The sequence below is a fragment of the Bombina bombina genome, chromosome 1 (assembly GCF_027579735.1).
Source record: "Bombina bombina isolate aBomBom1 chromosome 1, aBomBom1.pri, whole genome shotgun sequence".
Lineage (NCBI taxonomy): Eukaryota > Metazoa > Chordata > Amphibia > Anura > Bombinatoridae > Bombina > Bombina bombina.
This window is the reverse complement of record NC_069499.1, coordinates 1551097245-1551116037: the sequence shown is the minus strand read 5'-3', so window position 1 is coordinate 1551116037 and position 18793 is coordinate 1551097245. Positions and strand designations below refer to the sequence as shown.

The window sequence follows — 18793 nt, the reverse complement described above, 5'->3', positions numbered from 1 at the left end:
CTGGACACCCCATGTACTTTAAGACTTATGTCCATGTCACCCTGTATCCATAAATACAGGATGCGTATAGGGTGTGAGTGCCCCTTGTGGGAGCAATTGTGACTCTATAAACCAAGTGGGCATAAAGGACTTAATAGTTAATAAGAGCTGTTCTTATATTCTGTAATAAGATGTATTTTATTTACGTTTCTGATCTGATTGTGTCTCAGGAGTCTGTCTGGGTAAACTGATTGTGTTTTTGTGTGATTATGTTAACTAGACTGCCCAACATCAGAATGTCTGAGTAAACTTTCTTCCCCAGTTAATTAACTTAATATGCTAATCTGTCTTACTTATGAATAGACAATTGTTAGATGTTTGATGTATTGTTCATATGTTTGCTTTCCTGTTTAACCAATGTCCTCTGTAACCTGAAGCCAGGGTGTATAAATATGTGTGCTGCTTTTAAATAAAGTATTAATTTTTCTGTTCACTGCTTGACTCTCAACACGGAGCTTTGTCTCGTTCTTGGGGGGATTTACTGTATGCTGTTAGAGACTGATTGCCAGGAGTGTAAGCCGCTGGGGTGCTTTTCCTGTTCAGCTGCTAGCAGCTATTCGTGAGGTTCCGGTTCGGGAGTTTGGTGTTCTATGGTAGCTTTACAATAAATATACCGAATATCACAAAGAAAAAAATGTGAAATAAATGTGATAACAAAAATCATAAAAGGAAAACCAAATAAAGTTCTGAATCAAGGATATGTCTGTGTCCTCTGGATGAGTTTTTCAGCTTGTTAGCATTCCTCAGTGAGATCCCATAAAAAAGGAAACAGAAAATTGCAACATAGTGTGAATCTGTAATGGCACTTTGAGGAAGTAGTTGTTTTGTAACAAATGAATATAGAACTGTTCTATATTGAGTTTTATCGCGTCTCTACACTAGCCAGGACACCTGGGGGCTTAGCGCTATTGTCTTGCTACTAAAAAGGTTTTGGTTTCGGCGGTCACACTCCTGCTGATCCATTTACCTCTTTGCAAGTTTGGCGATTTGAAGCATTTATTACAGCATATCTGCTTTTGTACCCTTACATTGTGGTGTTATCAAGGCTTATGTGACGCTTTTATATATTTTAAAATAAATTTGTATCCAAGTTTTGCCTAGTGTACTGTTTTCCCATCAGTATAAAGTGGGAGTGCGCATATCCTTGAGCTTAGTGGAAAGCTCCAACAAATGTGAGTAGTCATTTGTTACAAAACAACTACTTCCTCAAAGTGCCATTACAGATTCACACTATGTTGCAATTTTCTGTTTCCTTTTTTATGGGATCTCACTGAGGAATGCTAACAAGCTGAAAAACTCATCTAGAGGACACAGACATATCCTTGATTCAGAACTTTATTTGGTTTTCCTTTTATGATTTTTGTTCTATGGTAGCTGCCTGTGTCTCTGTAAGGGAAGATCTACTAAACGGCGGTTTAACCCTTTTATGCCTGGGGGTGCCGTAACACCAACTCTATCAATTATCCCAACCTACCAATCACCTCTCTTCCAATTTTCCAACGTAACAGCCCCCTTTCTCAAGCCAACTCCATCAATTTTCCCTTTCTCCAGCCAACTCCATCAATTCCCCCAACCTATCAATCACTTTCCTCAAGCCCACTCCATCAATTGTCCAAACCTACTTCTTTCCTCAAGCCTACAAAGCTTACCTGTTCTCTTGAATCAACTACACTTCAACAATATTCTCAATCCTATATGTTACCTATCTTCAAGTCCACTCTATCTATTACCCCAAGCTTACTCTTCCCTCCTTAAACCCACTCTATCAATTCTACTAAGCCTACCTGTTGTTTCCCTCAAGAACAAACTTCCTCAATTGTCCCAAGCGTATCTTCATGCATGTTGCATCATCTCCCACAAGCTCACAACTCATCACCTGCTCCAACCCTTATCTGAAGCCCATATTCTTCTCAGATCCTTCTCCCCTTCTCTGTCTCACCTGCAGGATCTCGTACACACATGCCTCATCATCCCGCTCTCTCATATGCTGATCTCCCATGTACCTCATCAGAGCTGGAGACAGATAGACATAATATAAACAACATAAGATATTTGTGACATACAATCCAGTACACATTGATAGAGCTGACTTCTTTTACATATAAAATACTCAAAGATGATGTTTACATTGGTTTAAATATCTACATTCTACAAAATAGCTTAAGTATTTTAGCAGACATAATACAGAGGGTATTTGTCTATTGGAACATATTTAGCATAGGCTAAACTTCTCTACAATATATTCAGAAACAGAAACATTTGTGCATGTGCTTCATACTTTTTACCAAATTCAAATCTTAAGGTTGTGTAACAAATTTCTTTAGCTTCAGAAAAGTACAAGAATGGTGACATTAGGTACATACTCATAAAGTTGTTCGTTGCCAGCTCATTTAACTCTTTGTCTGTGTAGAAAATAAGAGACTCTTGGATGGGAACCTTTAGGAAGAAGATGAGTAGGCATGAGTAAAGTATGAGTGAAAACTGAGCTAAAATTATGTTTAATAAAGCTTTGGGTTTAGAAAGAACTGAACTTGCATCATGGATCTGGAAGTGTTCTAAGTAGATAATTGTAGAATTTAAATCATATGCCGGCAAGAGAGCTGCTGTCCAATGCACTGAGGCCCTCTCGAGCTGATAGTGAAATGCAGAGTAATGCTAAAAGATGTACATTTATGACCTTCTGCAATATTGTTAAATTAGTACATGTACTTTCACCCCAATAGTATTTTCAGCTTGCTTTTCTATGAAACTTAAGTATGTGTGTATTGTGGGAGGTACATGGTCCAACCTTACCTTTGTGAATTGCACAAGTTCAATTGACCGCTTTCCTTCAGCTATCATTCCTTTCCAGCCCATCCTGAAGGTAGCGGAAAAAGAGATAATGTATATTATGTGTAACAGGGTTTTCCAACTGCATTTCTCAGGATGTCTGAAGTACAGCACAGGTGAAATTATCTGCTGCTCAGTAACTGTTTTTATATAGTCTGCTAATGGGTCCTTGTGTAGTTGGGAAGCTATAACAGAGCCTATGAAGAATACAGAATACTCACATGGTCTGCGACTCACGAAAATACTTAAGAGCAAACTCCACCATGGTGTAAAGGGCAGTGTCAATGGGCAGAGGAGATGGCGATTGTGACACCTCACTTGTTGGGGTACTCTGTAAAAACAAAATATCCTTAACTCACCACCTAAAATGGTTAATTCTGAGTGCAACCTCCAAAATACCCTCTCTGCATGTTTTTTATTAATACAAACCCTCACCTCTCTGCTGATGCTTCTCTGCAGTATAGTGGATCCATTCCTGCTTGCCTCCCTCCTCTCCAGCACTGAGTGATAATCTGGAGCGGCTGCCGGCTTCACCAGGTGTGAAGGGAAAAGGCCAGAACGCCCACCAATCGAACCAAACTGCCACCCTGAGGTAGGAATGAAGATTCAAATGCATAGTTTGTCTCTCAAGCAGCATAATGGAACCTATTTCCCACCCTGCAGAATTCTAACCTAATGCTTTTAATGTCTTCACACATGTACTGCTAGTGATGTCATAACTAGCATAACAATTTATTTTTTTCTTTTTTTCCTTACCTGATTCTAATAACTCGTGTTTCAAATTAATCTTTTCCTACTTGTTATGAGTATGCTTTCGTTGCTGGATATGAATATTTCAACAAACGTCTTCCATTCATGAACCACTATTACATGTCTATGTTAATATCGCCAAATTTATTCTTTAAAGAACATGAAAGAATTTCACCAATCCCCATCTTTCCTCACTTTTTTGTGATTCTTATCTTACACTCTCCAGTTTATTCCTATCCTCTGAATACCTTCCTTCATATGCTTGTACCTGGTTGTAGTCCATCCATTGGCAACAGTTTAATGATGTCACCCTGTTTAAAGTGTAGGAGGCTCTTGTCATCTGTAATGTGACTGCGCACTGCGACCACATGATTTGAATCCTTAGAAACAAAAGACAAATTAATTTCTGCCATACTGATCATCTGACCACTGTGTTGTCAATCTCATGTTTCCCCCCTTGTCACCTTTAGCAACTCATAAAGAAACAAGTCCACAAGGGCCTTGAGCGGCTGGGCCTTCTCTGAATGCAGCAGTAATTCCTCATTGCGCAGACAGAACTTCAGGGAATGCGCTGCCTTCATCTCCAGGGACAAAATGTCTGCAAAACTGTAGAAAGAAAAATGAAGACTTTATACAAACTGTGACTCTTTAGAGAACGTATTACCCCTCCATCCTTCTTCCCTTCAAATGTCTATCTCTTCTTTCTTTCATTAATCCATCATTCTTTTTCTTTACCAATGCCGTGTCTCACATTTCTTCCACCCCTCATTGCTCACTTCCTCTTTGTTTTCATCTACTTCTTTCACTCCTCTCTTCCATCACTATCCTATCCAGTTGCCATCTTATAAAATTGAGATCTTCTCTTTTTCGACCACCCTTCCTCTCTTCTCTGAGTTTTCCCTCCCTATCTCCATTAGTGACTCTTCTCACCGTGTTTAGTCTCTCAGTTTTCCTTTTGGTCTTCTATTTCTCAGTTACTCTACATTGCTTTTTAAATTACCTTCAATTCCTGTGCCATATTTGTCCATGTATTTCCATGTGTGTATCTGCCTTTTATAACTCACCTATAGCTGCAAAGAGTCTTCAGATGTCTCTGGTTGATTCCTGTAGCGTTTACCTCCTTTAACAGTCGGATACCTCGATGTGATACCCCTAGAATCAGCTGGTCATTTGCCTCCTCTAGCTACAAATAGGGGTCAAACCAAAGTCATATATTAATTTGATTTGACTGCCAGGGAAGTATGATTCACATTGCACTTGTTAATTGCAACAATAACTTTAAATAACCTTTTCTTGTTTGGCCATCAAATTTGAATAGCTGTTTTTACAAACCATTAAAGGATTATACATTTCCTGGAGCCACAGTTCTGAACGGTCAGATTTTATCTTCTCCCATCAACAAGTTAAGGAAATCCAAAAACTTGTCAGGTATTAAAACAAATCAGGAAAACTTTACTGGTCAGTATCCCATTACCACAGACTTAGTGTCTTAAAAAGATCCCTATGCAAATGACTATTAGTATCTATTGCAATGAATCACTATGGGACAGCCAGTATGTAATCTAATAATAATTTGAAAAATATTTAGGTCTTAATCAAGGTTGTAGATAATATTAAATCTTAGGTATCATATGTTACAACAAATCCCATTAACACAAGGGTGTAGCGAGCCAAAATAAGATAAAACAGCCCGATGCGCATTTCGCCTAACCATTCTCAAGGACCTTGTCAGTGTAATAACATACAAACAATAATCAGCAACTAAGGGGCTAGATTCATGGAGGTTTGATGAGGGGTTCAGCATTCAGATGTGGTGGTATACCCCAGCGCCAACTAAAACCTTGTAAGCCTAAGGCTACAAGGTTTCTATTTTTGTATTTTTTAAAATATATTTTTCCTCACAACATTTTTTCTTCACAATTTTATTTATTTTTTCATTTTTTATTTTTGATATAATCTGTTGAATCCCTTGCACTCAGCACCTTTTTTTGTATTATCCACTGGGGCAGGGATCCCCTGGCCCCTCACACTTCAAGGGACAAGGACATCACACACTAAGAGACAAGGACAACAACACTGAACACAGGGATTTCACTCTACATCCTTTTTTCCCTTACTTTATTTCAGTTACCCAGAGAACTAAGGATTGACACATTTATTCCACATTTTTTTCTATTTTTTCTTCTTTTGCATTTTTTCTTCCTTTGCATTTCCCAAACACAGGATTTACACTGATTTCTTTATTTTTGGAACATTCAATATTGGAACATTGTCACATTGCTTTTTTGGACATTGGAGCACCGTCACATTTTTATATATTTTTATATTTTTATATTCTCATTTTTCTTCATTCGTGTCTATTTTTATATTTTTATTGTCAATTGAATTATTGCCATTGAATTATTGCCATTGAATTGTATTTATATCATCCACTTTTACATGTTAAATTATCTCTAACGAGATTACTTCTCCTATGTGTTTATGCTCTCAAGATTTTATTCATATTATATTTTATTTTATTAGCGTGGATCCATGCACATGTAATATTGTGTTTTTATGAAGTATTGCATTTTACCATTCTCTTTTATGTTTTATCTCTACTTCTGTACAATAAATTGTTTTAACATTTTTACCACATATTTGTAGCACACGACAGAGTTTATTCATATACCTAACCTTAGCCTCCTCACTGTTGGCGCCTGGGCATATTTCTCAGGGTTCAGCATTCAGGCAAGGTGATTTTAAAAATCATTGAGGCTCATTTCATCTATCTTTTCTACCCAATTGCCAGTGTACATGTCTACCATTGACGGCATATATATATGCAGCCACCAATCAACAGCTAGCTCATTGTTGTGCATTTTTTTTCTCCTAAGCGTACCTAGGTTTACTTTCCAACAAAGAACACAAAGAAAACAAAGAAAATGTAATAATATAAATAAATTGGAAAGTTGTTTAAAATTGTATGAGTTTCATTTTGACTATACTCTGGATAGAACACAAGTGAGTTGTATTGAATGTAATGCGTTATTTTGCTATGGAGGATTTTATACATAGATAGATGCTTCTGACGTACTCTCTGGTCCTCTCACCAGTGATACTATAATTTTGTAGCATTTAGAACAGAACAATATCATTTCACCTTTGCTGCAATAATACACATAATCACGCCCCTCCCATGTCTACACTTACACTGACAGGAAAGAGGCGTGAGAAGTAATTCTCCCAGTTGTCCCGTGCAGAAATTACAATGCGCTTCTTAATGTTGTCCTCAGTTATAGATTTTGCATCACCTCCCACACGGAAATCATCTACACATACAGAAAATATCACAAAATATATCAAATCCAGGAACATTCCATAATCAAATTATCCTTTACTATTCATCATTATAATACTCAAGCCCACCCCTTTTTCTACCCTTGTCATCTCAAAAACCTTATAAATAAACAACCGTCCTCACATCTCTTAAAGGGACATACACCACTAAATAATACCGAGATTGTTCCTTGTTGTAGCTTTATAAGAATTATACTCACTAAGTAAGTCTTTCATCTTTCTCCTTTCGTCCCGAGTTAGTCGGATTCCAGAATCAGAAAATGTGTCTCGTATTATCTGTGGGAGAAAAAAGAGATTTAAGCATTCATATAATTCAAGAATTAGAAACAAACCACATAATGGAACCCGAATGCATTTCCTTAAAGGGGTTATATAATCCATGAACAGTTTCCTATGCAAGTTAGTAGTTTTAAAAAGGATGTCTTATTTTTAACTATAAGGGCTGCACAACAGCATACACTATGTAGTCAATACATGTTATACTTAAATGCATTTTATGTTTCATCCACCCCATTACTTTATTAGAATGACCTGTAAAACTAAATTGACCCTGACTATCAGCCTTTCATTTCCTTAAAGGGATGCTGTACTGTAAAATGTGTTTTTAGTAAATTACGTTCCAAAATGTTCATTCTGATCTAACACACAAAAAACGATTTCACCACTAAAATCACGTCTCTTTCTACAATTTGGCACAACCCACTCCCTGTCACTCTCACCTGTTCACATAGCAGGTTCAGGTAGTACGGGTGACTAAATTTTTCTTTGGGATAGAAGACCTGTATAAAAAAATAGAATATAATTAAGTGGAGGAGAAATTGAATTGAAGAATTTCAAATTTCAAAGATGCCACCCTCATAATGGGCCATTGCACTGACCTAGTGGGATAGTCTACACCAAAATTTGTATTGTTTAAAAAGATAGATAATCCCTTTATTACCCACTCCCCAGTTTTGCATAACCAACACAGTTATATTAATATACTTTTCACCTCAGTGATTGGCATTTAAGCCAATCAGTGCTGACTCCTAGGAAACTCCACGAACGTGAGCACGTTATCTATATGGCACACATGAACTAACGCTCTCTAGTTGTGAGAAAATGTCAAAATGCATTCAGATAAGAGGCGGCCTTCAAGGGCTAAGAAATTAGCATATGAGCCTTCCTAGGTTTAGCTTTCAACTGAGAATACCAAGAGAACAAAGGAAATGATGATAAAACTAAATTGGAAAGTTGTTTAAAATTACATGCCCTATCTGAATCATGAAAGTTTATTTTTGACTAGACTGTCCCTTTAATAATAATAATTAAAAAAAAAAAACTTTGTGAAACTTTTTGCTGAAAAACTTTACTGTAATATCACTACTTAAAAATGATGTAATTCAAACAGATTTGTACCCGCCCATGTATCTCGCAATAATTCCTCACCACATAGCCGGATTCCAGCATCACAAAAACGCTTTTATAATAATGCAGAACACAATTATTACAACGGGGAAAATAGACCCTCTATAAACCAGTGCACTCTAGCATATGCAAAAATAAAGAAATAAACCTCTAAAAAGTTAAAGAAAAACCAGGTAACTTTGTCAGATTTAAAGTAACGATACGTGAATGCGAGATGAGGTACATTACAAGGGAAATAGAACATTTAGGAATTCTGCATGATTGGCTAAAGTTTATAGAGACATGAAAACCCAATTTTTTTCTTTCATGATTCAGATAGAGAATACTATTTTTAAAAACATTCCAATTTACTTCTATTATCTAATTTGCTTATTTATTTTGATATCCTTTGTTGAATAAATAGCAATGCACATGGGTGAGCTAATCACACAAGGCATCTATGTACAGTCACCAATCAGCAGCTAATGAGCCTATTTATATATGCTTTTCAACAAAGGATAAAAAGTGAATAAAGCAAATTAGATAATAGAAGTAAAGTTGGAAAGTGAAAAACACTGCAGAACGTGCCTATTGGTCTGTCTGAGAGGTTTTTGAGATGGCGCTCATTCTATTTAGAGAGACTACTTTGCTATAAAAAACATATATTCTAAGGGGGGCGGAGCCGGCCATTGCCCATCATGGCTGCTTAAAAGTAATGCTCCGAGCTTTACTGCATTTCCAAGGCAGATCCCAGACATACACCCACAATTACCAGAAACGAAACACGACGATAAAAGCTCCGGAAACCTCAGAGATGAAGAGGAGGTGACTATTGTTTCGGTATCTAATCGGATTCCAGAGATAAACACAGTAAAGCGGAGGAGCAGCGGAATGTGCAGATGTTCGTGATCGCGGCGCTTTTTTGAAGATCCCGACATGAACTATCCAAAACCTGCCACTACTCAGCCCAGTTACCTGAACTGACGATAATGTGGGGTCACAAATTGTACGCATGAGCTACCTTTAACTGCAGCAGAGACCCACCGACTGACAGCTGCACTTGACAGACAGATTGAGGGCCGCATCTACCTCGAGGGACTCACGCCGATCCTGGCATCTAATTGTAGCTCTTTGACACCGCATCCAGTGCTCGCGATCCACGCAGAACTTTATTTAGCAAAATGTAAGGTCGCACAACAATATAATCGCACAATTGAAGGGCCTATTATCTTATAGCCACAATGGGTAGTGGTTCTGCATCGCACCATAGTCCTCAGCACCATAAAGGTCCTTGTTAGCCTTTCATCAGCCTGATAAAAAAAGCTCATATTAAAAAGCCTCATTCAGCACCAAGCTTTTAGGCCCTCTACCAACAAAGTGGACACAGCCACAATTTATACCCTCTGCTTGACAAAGGCCAGCCAAGACCACACTAGACCCACTCTTACACACACTTCTGGATCTCTGCCTAATCTACAGCCAACACCCAGCTCATGACATCCTAGATCCTAGTTAACAGGAGAAAAAGCCAAACAGCATAATACACCTATTGCAAGATTAACTGCAGAGATAAGCCCTGCCACCTACTTTATAATCTCACTGACCACTAAAACCCAGTGAAAATGTCTGGCTCACAAATACCATAGTAGAGCGAGAGGACTGTTATACTAGAAGGGCCTGACCATGTGACACAGCTCAAACTGCGGTTAAACCGCAAACGACAGTCTCCAAAAGTGATAACCTCGTTGTCACAGCCTTTTAATAGCGCCGCTGATATGCTCATTACAAAAAACGGCAGCAGATAAAAGCAACCGTGAGGAAGTAAGCAAATGTTACAGAGGTGAGCACAGTAAGTGCACTAAAATAGAGTATATCTAAATAACTCTGTTAGCTGAACATGCCTAACAAATCAGTGCAAGCACTTTATCCCTATACACGCACGATATCTGATAGTGGAGATTGACCTATATACCCACACCAGAAGTGCAAGCTGTGGACACTGCACACGACTGATAAACAACCTTACCCACAACATATACTTTAAGGTACTAATGCTTCAGGGGCACTATGCAGTAAAAATATCTGTATACACAAACTGTATATCTATACTAATAGTTTTATAATAAAACTAAACGCTCTCTATATTACTAAACACAATGACTTCCAGAAGAACCCCTAGGCAGGATAACACATCCACAGCAACAAAATTAAACAACTTCTTCAAGGTACTAGAATCAACGGACGAAGACCCACCAACCTCACAAGAGCAAGGTACAATGTCCTCAGAAACGGAACCTATCACACCTACCCAGCAAGAATGTGAGCCACTTACAAGAGCAGATATAGATAACCTGCCTACAAAGACAGACCTTGCTTCTTTCCTTACACACTTGGGGAAAATGATTAAGGATGGCCTCACGGAGGTGAAAACCGATCTCTCTGAACTAGGCGATAGAGTCGCACACCTTGAAGAAGACGTAGTAGTAATAAATAGTCATGCTGATATACAAAACCAAACCATGCAAACCCAAGGCTCACTAATACAACAGATGCAACTAAAACTGGATGACCTTGATAATAGGGGGCAAAGAAATAATGTCAGGATACGTGGAGTATCTGAAAAAATGTCGCCAAATCAAATCCCCCACTACCTACAAGGACTATTTCAATTCTTATTGCAAACCAAGGACCTCCCCAACATGCCTTTGGAAAGGGCACACAGAGCCCTGAGGCCGAAGCAACCAGAGGATAAACCCTCTAGGGACAATATCTTAAAGTGAGAAAAGATAATGGATGCATCCAGGAAAATGCGCCAAATCACATACGACAGTATACAAATTTACGTGATTTGAGCACCATCACAATAAATAGAAGAAGAGAAGCTAAATATCTAACCACACACCTGCAGGACCTAAAAATTCCATACAGGTGGGGCTTCCCGTTTTGTATTAAAGTCCTGCAGGGTTCACAAGTTGCCACTTACAGAACGCCCAACGATTTAGGCAGCTTCTGCAAGCAACTCAACATTCCGCAACCACCTTTACTATCCCTGGATCTACCATCATCTTCGAGGAACTACCACCCACCAAATGACCCTAAACCCCAAAGGAACAGCTGGAGTAAAGTAAACAGGAAAAGGGCCAACCCCACACCTAGCCCTCAGGCCTCTGACTTTAACCCTGCTTGAATATCCATAAACCTCCTAATGACAGTTTAACTCTTACTTTAGGTAATCCTCATTACCGCTTCTACAATTAGGCCACCTGCTCAGGAGCAAACCGCCACTGATCTACCTGTGGAAGTAAGTATGCTCCAATTTAAAGTCTAATTGTCGCTTTAAGTTCAGTTGCCCCAACTATAGAACAATGACTGGAAAAGTTAAAATTGTTTTTACTGGGATTCTCACTATTTCTTTACATTGTTTTATAACGTGTTATAAAGAAGTAGCAGATACTACTTTGCAATCTACTGCGAACTACGATGTATCCCCCTTATTTTGATATTTGTATATGAATATATTTGTATATGAATATATGCATTATTTTTTACTGTTGGTGTTATTGTTATTACTGTTGAAACTGAAATTGAATATGCTCACTTAACTAGCTTTATCTCAATGCTAGACTCTAAGGTTCTATTATGTACACGACAACATCACACCATGAACAGGGTTACATTATGAACTAAAACCATTGGACGCCTCATATTTGCCTACATAACTTGTCATACTCGCAGGCGGCGAGAAACAAACAGGTCTTCCTAAAAGAAACCGATATATAATCACATTACAGTTCCTTCTACCTCTAGCTCTACTAACACTAATTAGAAGCCAGCAAGTGTCCTCTAAACCAGCAAAATGACCTCACGCAAACTAAAAATACTAACACAAAATACCAAAGGCTTAAACTTACCAACAAAAAGATCAATAGCCCTAAATTGGTTCCATAAACACAACAGTGACATCATCTTTATAAAGGAAACCCACTTCAGACGAGACTCAGAACCCAAATTCTCATCCAAATTCTACCCTACTAGTTATTTCAACTCATATACAAATAAAAAAAGAAACGGGGTGGGCATCTTAATACCTTTCTACACCCTCTCTACACACTCAGACCCAGAAGGTCAATACCTAATTCTAGTATGAAGCCTATTTAACAAACCAGTCACCCTAGAAAATATATATGCCCCAAACAAAGGACAAGCACGTTTCTTTACACGCCTAACCGGCAAACTATTAGAAGTAGCTAAAGGTACTACAATTCTAGCAGGGGATTTTAATGTCGTCCTAAACCACATATTAGACTGCTCACAAGCTAAAAGCTCACAGACACAGAAAACCCTCAAAATAATCATGCAATGCCTTAGATCAGTCACCCTTTTAGATGTCTGGAGAATTCAACACCCGACCCAAAAAAGTACTCTTTCTTCTCTAACCCATGCAAAATATACTCCAGATTTTACTATATTTGCATAGATCAAACAGGACTAGCACTTACGTGCGATTCTGATATTGAACCAACCCCATGGTTCGGCCACTCCTCTGTATCATTAAACCTTGAATGGCCCGAACGACCAACTACGGATTTCTGCTGGAAGTTAGATAACACTCTCTTATTCCAGCCTCAAATTTTAGACAAAGTATCCAGAGCCCTAACAGAATACTTCCAGCACAACCAATCACCACAATCCTCCCCAGGAATAATCTGGGAGGCACATAAGGCGGTCATTAGGGGAGAATTCCTTAAACAAAAAGCAATCCTTATTAAATCATACAACGCATGTTCACCTACTAAACCTATTACGGGACGCAGAACACACTCATATGCTAGACCCATCTAACTCAGAGAACTCCGACAAACTCCATAAGACAAGACTTCTCTTAAATAGGGAAACACATAGGAAAGCATACTACCTCAAAAAGCTGTACTTCATAGAAGGTAATAGAGCAGGCTCATTGCTTGCTAAAGCACTTAAGAAAAGGACATATGTAAATTATATACATAAAATGGTGACCCCCGCTAACAAAGAGACCTTTGACTGCAAAGAAATCGCAAACACTTTTAGCGCTTACTATCTTGCTTTATACAATATCCCCCCTAATGACCATGCACAAACCCACCTACACATTGACCAATATTTAGAAGAATCACACTTACCAACAATACCGGACTCCTTAGCCAAATCACTGGAGGATCCCATTACACCACAAGAAAGCAGCGATCAAAAGCTTCCCCTTTCAAAAAAGTCCAGGCCCAGATGGTTTAACTAATACCTATTATAAACAATTCCAGCAAATACTAGGGCCACACTTGGCGAATCTATTTAACTCTTTGGATGATAGGGAACACCTCTCACCTCAGTAATTAGAAGCGCACATAACCGTAATCCCCAAAGAAGGAAAGCCCCCAACTGATCCCAGTAGCTACCGTCCAATTTCGCTACTGAATGGGGATAATAAAATCTACGCAAAAGTACTGGATAAGAGAAATAACATGTGGACCAAGCAGGCTTTGTTCCGCTCAGGGAGACCAGAGACAACACCATCAGAGCTTTACATCTGATGGAGTACGTCACGACAAATAAAATCCCTACTGTCCTGGTTTCCACTGATGCAGAAAAGGCCTTTATTCTAGACTAACAGCCAAAGTAAAGTTAATGGAGTACTATCCCATAGCTTCCCAAGAGCAAATGGAATACGACAGGGCTGCCCACTATACCCCATCCTCTTTGTACAATGGAAGCCTTAGCGTCACACATAAGGATAAACCCAGAAATAAAAGACATTACAATAGGTCCAAATAACTATAAAGTATCAATGTTTGCGGATGATGTCCTGCTTACATTGAAATACCCCCTCCAATCTTTATCAGCGCTTTTTTAGGAATTTTAAACATTTGGCAAATTATCCAACTTCTTAATTAACAAAAAAAAAAAAATCGGAAATCCTTAATGTATCATTGACCTCAAAAGAATTCAACACCATTAAGACTATATGCCCCTATAAACCACAAAACTCTCACTTAAAATATCTAGTACTGCTAACCCCCAAACTACCACAACTATTTGACGCTAACTACAAAGCACTACAAAACTCTATACAACACACCCTACGCACTTGGCAGGATAAACTGATATAATGGTGGGGCAGAATCCAAGCAATAAAGAGGACAATCCTCCCAAGAATACTCTATATCTTTCAGACTATACCACTGACATTGCCTAGACATTTTCTCCAACAACTCTAAAAGTCTATTAACCTATTTAGCTGGGGCCGAATACGACCTCACATAAATGCATCCACCATGTATCGCCCTCTCCGAGCGGGAGGCCTAGGAGCCCCGAAACTATAAACATATTACCACTCTATAGTTCTCCAGCATGTACTGGATTGACATTATAAAAGAGACGCAAATGCTTGGGTCTCACTAGATTCCCAAATCCTCAGAGCCCCTAAACCTGGGTCCATTTGCTGGATCCCTAAGAACCTTAGACCCCCCATATGTCAGAAATCACCTTTTTACAAACACATATTTGGAACATGGGACTACTTAGTACAACACGCCCCTTTAATTTCTACTAGATTCCTCTGGTATGTCTAACTGCTTCTGCCTCCCTGACTGCTTTTAAACGCCCCTTTAATTTCTACTAGATTCCTCTGGTATGTCTAGCTGCTTCTGCCTCCCTGACTGCTTTTAAACGCCCCTTTAATTTCTACTAGATTCCTCTGGTATGTCTAACTGCTTCTGCCTCCCTGACTGCTTTTAAACACCCGTTTAATTTCTGCGAAATTCCTCTGGTAACCATTTCCTCTGTCTCCATTTGTCTACCTGTAATCATTTTAATCATTTTATCAGATATTGTCTAACTTTCATCCATCCTGCCCCCCACCTCTAATTTGCAAGTGTGTAACACCTGGATAGCTAAACACTGTTTAGCTAGCCAGGAGTTACACACTTGCAAATTAGAGGGGGGGCAGGATGGATGAAAGTTAGAGAGCCATGGCTCAAATGAGCCTTAGGCCTGCTGTATGTAGCAGTAAGAGTAATGAACTGATTCTGCAGTTCCCTAGAATCAGTTCATTACTCTTACTGCTACATACAGCAGGCCTAAGGCTCATTTGAGCCGTGGCTCTCTGATTCTAAGTGGCTCTGTTAAAAGTGGCAGAGTTACTCACTGGAGGTGGAAACTGCAGTCCCACTAACAGGTAAACTAAATAACTAAACTTCTACACAATGCTATCTATGTCTTTTCTGCTCACTCTGTTTGCCCTTCTCCTAAAACTCACTGCATGTCCCTATAACAACAACCCCCACCCTATCAATATCACACCCTCCCTTCTCTCATCCCCTATGCTGTCCTCTCATGAACTACTCTGTTTCCTTAGAAACACTTCTCCCTCTAACTCTCCTGTGTCTAATCATACCCGCTCCTTCACGTCTCACTCTCACCTTCTGTCACTCACACTCCTACTACTGCTTGCTGCTGGTGATGTCTCTCCTAACCCTGGCCCTGCAGCAATCACCACACTTTTACACTCGGCCTATCTCCCACTGCAAAAACTCTAGGTCACGCAATACCAACAATGTCATCTCCATTAACCCACAGCACCTATTCCCTCCCTTCTCTTGTGCCCTCTGGAATGCTCGCTCTGTCTGTAACAAACTTACAACTGTTCACGACCTGTTTGTTTCCAATGCTTTCAACCTTTTAGCAATTACTGAAACCTGGCTATCTTCCTCTGACACTACTTCCATTGCTGCTCTCATACATGGTGGTTTCCACTTTAGTCACACACCTAGGCCAGGTGAGAGACATGGTGGTGGTGTTGGCATCTTACTCTCCTCCTCCTGCTCCTATCAGTACCTATCTCCATTTCCATCACTCTCCTTTTCTTCCTTTGAAGTCCACTGCATTCACCTGCTCACCCCCCTCTCTCTCAAAGTGGCAGTTATCTATCGCCCCCCTGAACCAACCTCCCAATTCCTTGACAACTTCGCTGCCTGGCTTCCTTACTTTCTCTCTACAAATACACCTACTCTAATTCTGGGGGACTTCAACATCCCCATTGACAACCCATCTGCCCCTGCTGCCTCCAAACTTATCTCACTCACTAACTCTTTCAGCCTCTCACAATACACCCTATTCCCTACCCACGGTGATGGACACTATTGATCTGGTATTCTCCTATCTCTGCTCTCTCCCTGATGTTGCCTGTTGCCCATTTCCCATCTCAGACCACCATCTGCTCACCTTTAATCTTAATATACAGGCTAAACCTACTTCCCCCCTCACCCCCCCCCACCTGTAGAAATCTGCACACTGTAGACCCTTCCCAACTCTCCAACCTTATTCAAATACGCCTCCCCCACACTTCCATGATATCCTGCCCTGACCTTGCTATAACCCACTATAATAAAACCCTCTCCTTTGCACTTGACACTCTCGCTCCGCTCCAACTTTGCAAAGCCCCACGTCGTCAGATCCAGACCTGGCACTCCCGCTCTGAACCTGATTTCATGCACTATAAGTTAATTCTTCACTCTTACATCTCTGCCCTTCACCTAGCTAAGCAAACCTACCTCTCTTCTCTTATATCCACTCACTCCTCAAACCCTAAAAGACTCTTCTCCATTTTCAAATCTCTCCTCTACCCACCTGCACCAGCCCCCTCATCTGCATTCAGTGCTCAAGACCTGACTGACTACTTTTTCAATTAAACACATACCATCCAAAGAAACATCCCAACACTAGCCTGCAATCTCCCAACTTCGCACCCAGTCACCCCCTCTGCAGCTCTCTGCACCCTTCTCCCAACCACTGAGAGTGAAGTGTCTTCCTCACACCTCACTACCTGCCCACTTGACCCTATTCCTTCACATCTAATATCTTCTCCGTCTCCCACCCTCACTCCGGCTCTTACTCATATATTCAACCTATCCCTTTCTACTGGCTCATTCCCTGCCTCTTTCAAACATGCAAAGGTCACCCCATCCTCAAAAATCCCTCCCTTGACCATAACTCTCCTGTAAACTACCGCCCCATAGCATTGCTTCCGCTAGCTTCAAAAATCCTTGAAAAACTAGCTTTTGATCGCCTAACCCTCCAACTCATTGCTCGACCCCCTGCAATCTGGCATCCATCCCCAACACTCAACTGAGACTGCCCTCACCATGGTTACTAACGACCTCCTTTTTGCTAAAAATAAAGGCTACTACTCTATACTCATTTTATTTGACCTCTCTGCTGCCTTTGACACTGTTGACCATCCCCTTCTCCTACAGACTCTCAGCTCTCTTGGGCTCTGTGACACTGCCCTCTCCTGGATTCACTCTTATCTCTCTAACAGATCCTTCTCCATCTCTTTTGCCGTTGACTCCTCTTCTCCATTGCCTCTGTCTGTTGGAGTACCTCAAGGCTCTGTCCTGGGTCCTCTACTCTTCTCTATTTACACTGCTTCACTGGGTAAACTCATCAACAGCTATGGCTTCAACTATCACCTCTATGCTGATGATACCCAGATCTACCTTTCTACGCCTGCACTCTCTACTTCTGTCAATTCTCACATCAGCGACTGCTTATCTGGCATTTCCTCCTGGATGGCCTCTCACCACCTAAAAATAAACATGTCCAAGACAGAACTACTTCTAATACCCCCTCTAACTCTACTCCAGTTTCTAATTTTTCCATCACTGTTGGCGGCACCACTATCTCCCCATCACCCCAAGTCCGCTGCCTCGGAGTCACACTTGACTCAAAGCTGTCCTTCATTCCCCACATCCAATTGCTCTCTTCATCCTGCCACAACCACCTATGCAATATCTCCAAAATTCGTCCGTTTCTGAGTGCTGAAACTACTAAACAGCTAATCCACTCCCTGGTAATTTCCCGACTTGACTACTGTAATAACTTACTATCTGGCCTCCCTCTCTCCCACCTCTCTCCCCTTCAACCCATCCTAAATGCATCTGCAAGGCTAATTCACCTCTCTCGACGCTCTATTTCTGCTGCACCTCTCTGTGAGTCCCTTCACTGGCTCCCCATTCACAGCAGAATTAAATACAAAATTCTCACCCTGACCTACAAAGCCCTCACCAATGCTGCCCCACCCTACCTGTCCTCACTCATCAACAAATATACTCCAGCCCGTCCCCTAAGATCCAACAATAACCTGCTTCTTGCGTCCTCTACCATCACCTTCTCTAATGCTAGACTACAGGACTTCTCTCGTGCGGCACCAACCCTCTGGAACGCACTTCCTCAAGCTGTTAGACTTTCCCCTAACCTCTCCTCCTTTAAACGTTCCCTAAAGACCTTTTTGTTCAGGGAAGCTTATCACCCGACCCAACAGTTGCCCTCATCTATCTCCTCACTAATATCATTCTCACCTTTGCAGTCCACACCTCCTGTTTCCCATCCCACCCATCTAGATTGTAAGTTCTCAGGGGAA

At 40.3% G+C, this 18793-nt stretch overlaps 1 protein-coding gene across 1 annotated transcript in view; it reads right to left on the bottom strand.

Annotated features, from left to right (window-relative positions):
• MYO15B (myosin XVB) overlaps positions 1-18793 on the bottom strand; it is a 214696-nt gene that overhangs the window by 65599 nt on the left and 130304 nt on the right. The window contains exons 24-34 of the mRNA XM_053722137.1: positions 7677-7736; positions 7158-7233; positions 6811-6929; positions 4683-4801; positions 4083-4224; positions 3887-3998; positions 3304-3455; positions 3090-3199; positions 2833-2896; positions 2403-2475; positions 1979-2052 (exon numbers count right to left, since the gene is read on the bottom strand). Coding sequence (XP_053578112.1) covers positions 1979-2052; positions 2403-2475; positions 2833-2896; positions 3090-3199; positions 3304-3455; positions 3887-3998; positions 4083-4224; positions 4683-4801; positions 6811-6929; positions 7158-7233; positions 7677-7736 — 1101 coding nt within the window. The remainder of the gene's footprint in view (positions 1-1978; positions 2053-2402; positions 2476-2832; positions 2897-3089; positions 3200-3303; positions 3456-3886; positions 3999-4082; positions 4225-4682; positions 4802-6810; positions 6930-7157; positions 7234-7676; positions 7737-18793) is intronic.